Source organism: Leiobunum rupestre, chromosome 4 (genome assembly GCF_980474605.1).
Source record: "Leiobunum rupestre chromosome 4, qqLeiRupe1.1.hap1, whole genome shotgun sequence".
NCBI classification, from domain to species: domain Eukaryota; kingdom Metazoa; phylum Arthropoda; class Arachnida; order Opiliones; family Sclerosomatidae; genus Leiobunum; species Leiobunum rupestre.
In genome coordinates, this window is record NC_143387.1 from 70,965,024 (window position 1) to 70,973,018 (window position 7,995).

General features: G+C 33.9%; 2 protein-coding genes across 6 annotated transcripts; one reads left to right on the forward strand and one right to left on the reverse strand.

Moving 5' to 3' along the window:
- The first annotated feature begins 804 nt into the window (after window positions 1-804).
- LOC149948925 (uncharacterized) lies at window positions 805-6,072 on the forward strand. 5 transcript variants are annotated; one of them, XM_090174122.1, is made up of 15 exons: window positions 805-880; window positions 1,064-1,220; window positions 1,305-1,410; window positions 1,472-1,763; window positions 1,834-2,352; window positions 2,414-2,866; window positions 2,929-2,993; window positions 3,829-3,999; window positions 4,067-4,182; window positions 4,245-4,415; window positions 4,486-4,548; window positions 5,116-5,281; window positions 5,353-5,584; window positions 5,653-5,752; window positions 5,809-6,072. In XM_090174122.1, the coding sequence occupies exons 2-15, from the start codon at window positions 1,120-1,122 to the stop codon at window positions 5,993-5,995; spliced, it is 2,742 nt and encodes a 913-aa protein (XP_090030248.1). In that variant the 5' UTR covers window positions 805-880; window positions 1,064-1,119; the 3' UTR covers window positions 5,996-6,072. The 5 variants fall into 5 exon arrangements, with proteins under 5 accessions (XP_090030248.1, XP_090030245.1, XP_090030246.1 ...); XM_090174119.1 differs by having other exon boundaries at window positions 837-1,004; XM_090174120.1 differs by having other exon boundaries at window positions 837-1,004; window positions 1,099-1,220.
- A 4-nt stretch (window positions 6,073-6,076) lies between these two features.
- On the reverse strand, window positions 6,077-7,293 carry LOC149948926 (queuine tRNA-ribosyltransferase accessory subunit 2). Its single transcript, XM_090174124.1, has one exon. The coding sequence runs from the start codon at window positions 7,223-7,225 to the stop codon at window positions 6,092-6,094; it is 1,134 nt and encodes a 377-aa protein (XP_090030250.1). The 5' UTR covers window positions 7,226-7,293; the 3' UTR covers window positions 6,077-6,091.
- Window positions 7,294-7,995: the final 702 nt, after the last annotated feature.

Here is a 7,995-nt window from a genome sequence, read left to right on the forward strand (position 1 = left end):
GGCTAAATGCACTGTCCATTTGGCCGACTGCCCATTTGTCCAACTGTGAAGTCGGCCAAATGTGCAGTCGGCCCAATGAGCAGTCCATTTGTCCGACTTCTCAGTCGGCCAAATGTGCAGTCGGCCAAATGGACAGTCGGCGTAACGTGTATTTTGTGGTCGGCCAAATGAGAAGTTGGCCAAACGAAACTCTCCCGGTTTACTAAATAAATTTGCGACTAATAAATGTTTTAACTCACTCACGTTCATTCCCGTTTACTTTATTTCAGTCTGGAGGTTACATAGAAATCTCATAGGTAACTAGAATGCTGCCGTGTAACTGGCAAATGGGCCAAACGCCGTGGCAGACGATAGCCAGATCTCAGCCAATCAGAGCTCAAAGAGTGGTTCTGCCAAGAATATAATGTCACCGGAGAGAATGACGTCACCTATCTCCCGCTATAGTAGCGGATCCAAGTAGGATTATTATCCTCCTTGGCGGAACCACTCTACGGCCTCTCATTGGCTGAAGGTTCACGGCGAACTAGCGTCAAGCTCGGCCGGAGGCGGCAGCATTCTAGTTACCTATTAGATTTCTATGGGAGGTTAGATATCTATTTATTTTTAATATATTATTTCATCTTGCATAATTTGATAAATAAATATTGACCAAAGTTATTTTCAAAGTTATTAATTTCAAGAGTTTACCGTTATTTATCTACTTAAAAAGTACAACCCTGGGGTCAAGTTGCTTATAGTTAGCCCCAATTCAGTTGAAGTTGTCTGCTTATTGGTAACCGTTGACATTTTTGAAATTCTTGAACGCTATGCGTGATTACAATCCAGTTTTATTCCTACAAAAATTATAATTAAGCAACATTATTTTGTTAATGCAATTAGAGTAAGTCTAAGTTTAGTGAGGTTACCTCATTGAACTTAAACCACGGCTTATATAAGACTTAAACTTTGAGTCATTCTATCTTTACCTCATTGTGGTAAGGATAGAAGGGGTTGTATAATCCAAGGTATAACCATAGTGGGTATAACTTGTATTTAGGACTAAGATATCAAACATTAAACCTAGGTTAATTATTTACGAAGATCTTTAAACTAAATTAGATGTTAGTCTCTTAAAAGACCATGGAAAATCAGTCATTCAGTACGAATCGTTCTATTGAAGATTATTCCTCTGGAATTGGGTTGTCTGATTATAAAAAGCCATGTTTTGATGATTTATTGAGGTATAGTCAATATAAAATTTCTTATAATAATTATAAAATAATGTCTCGTCTAAATAATCATTATTTTTATTATGCAATCACTAGTCCAAAGAATAGAAATGTTAAAGCTAAAAAGAATCTGGTCTTTCCAAGAGGGTGTTGGTCATCTTCCGAGTCTTCACTTTCTTTTGCACAAAGTATCTCTAATGAGGTGTGATAGACAGCATCAAATTTTTAGATTGAATTCTAATTACTGGTCTATATATTTTTAGAAAGAAAAATCTGTTGGCCTCTTTGACTCGCCCATAATATCCGATATTATTATTCCAACACCAAATGTAACAGTGCCCAAAAAAGAAAAGAGAACTAAAGCTCAACCTGTAAAATCTAAAACTAAACCTTGGAAATCTAAAACAAAAAAAACAAAAGCTGCTGCTCCCGCAAGGAAGAAAAAGAAAACTGACTTGAATGTACAATTAAAAAATGTTGTGTTTCCAGATTTTTCAGAGTTTGATAATTATGAGTTGATTATTGAAAGAGGACCTTCAAAGAGAAAAAAAAATGGTAAGTTGAAATAGCTGTTTTCCATTATTCTTAGCTGAAATCTTTGGTGCAAATATTAACATTGTTTTAGGTGATGAGGATTCACTTTTTCAAGAAACTTTCAATTCCAATGAAAATTCTAGTTCTCCGTTTTTTCCTGATGACAGAGAAACTATACGACAAAGTCTAAGTAACAAATCCAAGAATATTTTTGAACAGCAAAAGTTTAGCGCTAAAAATGTTCAAAAAGAATGTGTGAACAGTTTCAATTCTACTAGTAGTGATCGAACTGAGCCAAGAGTGCCCCCAATGAATTGTTTCTTGAATGTTTGCTATAACCCCTCTGATGTAAATTTCTCTAAAAAACTGCCCATATTTCAAACAAGCACGCCGCACTTTCCTATTATGGGTAATATCACCACAAGAAAACATCAGAAATTTACAAGGAACAAAACCAGCTCTGATAGTTTGCTGGCGAAAAATAAATCAGGAAATGGGGAAACTATTGGTTCACCAGCACAGTGTTCCAAGAAAGATGAAATATCTGTTGTTTTTGGGAAACAAATTTTGTCAGCTAGGAAACTACTTAATGAACAAAAGAGAATCATCGGTAGTGTTGATAGAATTATGTTAATTGTAAGGATTTTAATAATTTATTTCATGTGTTTCAGAAAAGCTCAACTGTGAGGAATCTAAGGATATCTTTGAATCAACAAATTCTTTAATTGAAATTAATAATTCTTCAGAGGATGTTTTCACAAAAGATTCAAAATCTAATCCTGAAGTTGAGAAGGAAAATTTCCAATTTGCAATTCCTGCTTGTACGACTAAAGTTTTGATAGAAAATACTCCTGTGCGAAATGTTAACCCCAGTAAACGGACTCTTGTGCTAAATTCTGCACTCTCTGGTGTTACACATTGCGAAAATATCAATAAAAGAAACACCTGCAAGTCACTTAGAGACCAAGTTTGTCTCTCAAATACGATGAGAACTAGAGATGCTTTGAAAAATATCAGAAACACTTCCACTCCTATGTCCCGCTCAACTAACACCAGTGAAATTTCTTCTTATTTTCAAAATCCTGGATCATCTGTGAAGAAACTTTTCGAATCAAGTTTAAGTGGTAATATTTATCCTTACCTTAACTCTAAAATTATTTTACTTCATTTTCAAAATATCTTTTAGACAATGGCACTGATTTTGGATCATTTTCACGCCATTCAAATGGTAACCCTATAAAGCCATGCAAAGTATGAATGTTTTTAAATTTTATCATGACTAACATAAAATAAGTAAGTATGACACTAAAAAAATTATCTTAATGATAGTCAATAGTCTGTCTGAGAGTGATTGCCTAATTGGATGTTAAGGGAAACTCATTACTTCTTTGGTAAAATAAGTACCAGGCTGGCGGTGGTGACTTTTTAGCCATCGTTATCTGAAATTCAAAAGACTTGTAACTGAGAGTAGCCTGTTCTTAGCTTTGTTATAATTTATGTGTTAAATCACTAAACAAACTATCATTAAAAAAATTAGCATTAGGAGAATAGGAACAGTGGGGTAGCGTAGTGGTTAGCATTTTCGCTTCCCCACTTGTGGCGCTGTGTGAAGAACTACTACTCTTGCCTAGAGTTTGCAAGCTCTCTCCCTACTGGTTAGAGGGGTTTTCTGTCAAGTTCTCAGTTTTCTCTTTCCAAAATACTTGTTGAGGTTAATGGTACCACCCTCCTATACAGATTATCTGGCCACCTGGGATAAAGGCATTAAAAGTCTAGTTGAATTGGGCATAGGATGGTGAATTGAATATTAGCTTAGCTGATTATTATTTAAAGGAAATATAACCGGCAAAGCAATCTTTCCCTCTACAGTGGCGCCAAACTTTATTAAAGCCAAAGGCCAGAGCTGCAAATGTTGATGTTCCACGCCAAATACCTGACGGTATATTAATTTAAAAAAAATAATAATTAGTGTTGTACTTATGTTTATGTGACTCATGATATTCCCAATAAGATATTTATTAAAGAGGAATAATATTAAATACTTATGAGATAATTTATTTTTTAACTGATGTTAAATTTGTTTTAGGTCATTTTAAAACGTCTATCTCCTTCTGTGGAAACACTTGTTAATAAAAAAATATCAGTTGATGAAATTAGTACGGTCTCCTCCAATGTTCATCTTACACCATGTCGTGTAATTCTCAACCAACCAACGTATCTAGAAAACAGTTTTCATCGTGATAAAACAGTAGACTCTGTACGTTAGAGTGGATTCTTTTTGGCGCCTTAATGTTTGGTAATTGAGTGCAATGTAATTTTTACAGTTAGACAGCATTTGGGAATCATTTAGCCAAGTAAATGAATCTTCACCTAAAGAAAAGATCTTATTATTATGTGATCAAGATGAAGTGAAAGAATTGAAATCGTTACTTAGTCGAGGGTAATTTTGCACCCCCCTCAGTTTTTGTACAATTTTTTAAACTTATTTATTGTCACAATTAGGGAGTTAAAGACTGCAGAGAAGATAGGAGAAGGTTCATACGCTGAAGTGTACAAAATTAAGTGCCAGAACAATTTTGCAGTGTTGAAAATTGTTCCTATTGAAGGAATGAGTCCTAATGGAGAGTTGCAGATGACCTACAATGACGTATTATCAGAGCTGATAATTTCAAAGTTGGTGCTATTTTATTTCTTTCTAAGTTGGATATTTTCCTAACGTTTTTTTATTTTCAAATATTTTCAGAGAGATTAACGGTCTATCAGACAATCCAGTAAATCAAGCTGCAATTTTCATTGAAGTCAAAAGGTGCTTATATCAGTTTTAATTGGCCGTGTAAGCTAAGATAATGAAGTCTACTATTCAAATAACTTGAAAATCACTTGGTATTCTAAAAGATTCCAGAAGTTAGAAATATTAGCTAGGCCTGACTGAATATAGGAATTGAAAGAATAACAGTAATGCTGGGGACTTGTTTTAAAATATTTTTTGTAAAGTGGGCTATTGTAGTAGATTCATACATTCTCAGTAACATAAATAGGTTCTTGATGAAGCTTTTTGGTTGAAATTTATGACATTTTGGAAAATAAAAGCTACAAATGCATTAATATTTAGCTGAATTGGTTGAAATTCATAAACGGGGAAACAAAATATTATTGAAGTTGAGCAAAAGTTGAAACCCTTCTGTACAAGTAGTATTACCCCTAAACTTAGGAACCAATGTAGCCCTGATGGCTAAAATTCAATTTTATTTCTTAAAATAATATTTTTCAAATGTATTATGGTCTAGTGACCTTTTAGCCTAAATAACATCAGTACCATAGTTTTTCAGATCCAACTAAGAAAAAAATAACTAAAATATTTTACTTCTAACAGTATTTCACTTGTCAAAGGCAAATTCCCCGATAAACTTTTAACTGAATGGAGAAAATTTGCCAAGGAAAGAAATTCGGAAAATGACTATCCCGGAGATTTCAAGGATGACCAGCTTTTTGTCGTGTTTCAATATTCCTATGGTGGCCAAGATTTGGAAAATTTTACAGTTAGTCACTGTTCTTATTATTTTATGTTGGTAATTTTAAGGCATTTTAAATTAAAACTTTTTTATTTCAGTTCAATAACAGTGCGCAAATCTTAAGTTTATTGAAGCAAATTGCCTATGGCATTGCTGTGTCGGAAACTGCCTTACGGTTTGAGCACCGAGATCTTCACGAAGGAAATGTATTAGTCTCTAAAACTACTGAAAAATATCTAAATTTCATAATAGAAGGCAAAACTATAAAATGCCCATGTGATGGCTTTGTTGCCAAAATTATTGACTTCACTCTTTCAAGATTAGAAAAAGGTACAATTTGTATTAGGAAAAAATTTAATTTCTGCATTATTAATACACTTTTTTCTATATTCATATAGGCAGAGTATCAATATACAAAGATCTTTCCGAGCAAGGAATATTTGGTGGACATGGTGATAGCCAGTACGACGTTTACAGAAGCATGAGAAGTGCTACGAAGTAAGCTTAAAAAAGCCAGTTTTATATAAGTTCAATATAACATTTTTCTTTTCTAGGAATGATTGGCAAGGATTCCATCCTATTACAAACGTATTATGGTTAACTTTCCTTATGACTAGGTTAAGTACTCGTCACAAGAAACTTTTGAAAAAAGGTACAGCAGCCTTGAAAACTTTGAACAATTGGATCAAATCCATTAAAAAGTGCTCCTCAACTTTGGAATTTGTTCAAAAACAATTTTAAACATTCCATTTTATGTATTTACTGTTTTTAGCCCTTTTCAAACCTTTTAAGAAAATTTTTACCATGAAATAAAATTTATTTTTAAAAATTTAAACTTTATTTACCAAGAACGTTTCTGACATTTTTAAAGAAGTTTAGGAAATGGTGTACATTGTGCATCATTAAAAGCAAAGGACCCAACATTTCCATAGTGACTATAAGGTGGTTTATGTACGCTTTGGTGAAATTTTTACACGCGTAACACCCACATTTGTCCAAAATTGGAGAAAAATCATCCTTATATTTTGAATCTTCTAAGTTGATTTCTATATCATTGCTTAGTATGATGTTTTTGTCTTTTTCTAGAGTAAAGACTGATGCACACCCTCTTTCGGTCACTAAGTATGGATACGAACCATCAAATATGTCAATTCCAGAAAGAATAGCTTTTAAAATGAACTGTGGATGGAAAGCTCCAGGCAATATACGTGGTTTATCATCAGGTAAGTGAGAAATCACCTCTTCAATCAAGTCTTTGACATCCTCAAACTTCAAATTGGTCGCCTGCAAACCGTTGACATGTAGACCTTCTATGACAAATCCATCAACTGGTCGGAGAGCAGTTTGAGTGGCTGAATATTTCCGAGCATCTTTTTGATAGCCACCTTGAATAGTACCAAATATGCCAACATTTCTAAGAATTTCACTTTTTGAGTGAATTTCAAGACAAGAATCTAACATTTCAATGGAACGGCCAACTGAGTGAGTTATTCTTTTGTTTGAACAATCTTTCGGTGTGTCACTGTCGCATAGGCTTTGATACATGTGGGGATGGATAGATTCTTGAAGTTTCATGAATCTCTCAACAGTAACAGTGTTTTTCCCAGCGTTACTCCAAATGGCTATACTTTTTTTGACATTGAAACCTGTTTTAGTTTCCTTGGCTGGGTCAGACACCGATACATACAGTGGGTAATCTATTAAACCCACATAGTTTGCGATTCCTTTTTTATACAATGATAAACTTTCTTCAAATTCGATTACATTGGGCAAAGGGAGTTGCGTTGGATGTTTTACGTTTGTTAACTTTTGAAGAGTGTTGTGAGTCAGATGTGGAACATTGCCACCATCAGTGTACAAAAGACAAGTTGGTGTTTCAAATTTGTGAAGTTCTATAGCTTCTCCTGAATATAGTTGCAATCTTCCAAGGCGACTCTTGAAAATTCCGTTTTCCCTAATAATAAATTTCATTTCTTTCACTTCGTAAATTAGACTCCGGACTCGGGAGCGCTCCGGTACGACTAAAACAAGGAAAACGAGGAAAACCCGGAAAACGAGGAAAATGTAGGAAAGCTACCACATAGTAGCATGAGGGCTTGGTCACACGGCGCCCAGCAAGTAAACCGCGGAAAATAATCAACGAGGAATTCAAATTAAATTACGATAATTTTCGTGTAATATATATATAAATATATGCAAATTTTACGTTCTCGTACCTACAATAATTGAAATATAAAATCAGGAAATTGTAATTATAACATTTGGCTGCTAAATCGAGGAATCAAGTAAAACGCGGATTTTTTGCAGGCGACTAAAACGAGGATTTTTTTAAATCATATACAATCGCCGTCACGTCGTGCGATAGATGCCGCTAGTCCTGCAAATGGAGAAACCACGGAAAAATTAAATTACGAGAGTATACGAGTAATTAAGTTTGCTTTTTAAGATTCTAAATGCTAATTTTTGCGTTCTCGTCCCTACGATACTTTAAAATTAAATCAGAAATTTGTAATTATAACATTTGGTTGCTAAATCAAGGCAAATATTAAAACGAGGAAAAATGAAATTATTCGAATTTGAAAGTAATTAAAGCTATTTATTAACCATTTAAATGTTAATTCGAGTTTCTCACACTTACGATACATTAATATAAATCAGAAATACGTTGCTAAAACCATAAGTGTATCATTAACTTATGCTAAAACCAATTTCTTTGAAAACCCGGAAAATCTAAAACGAGG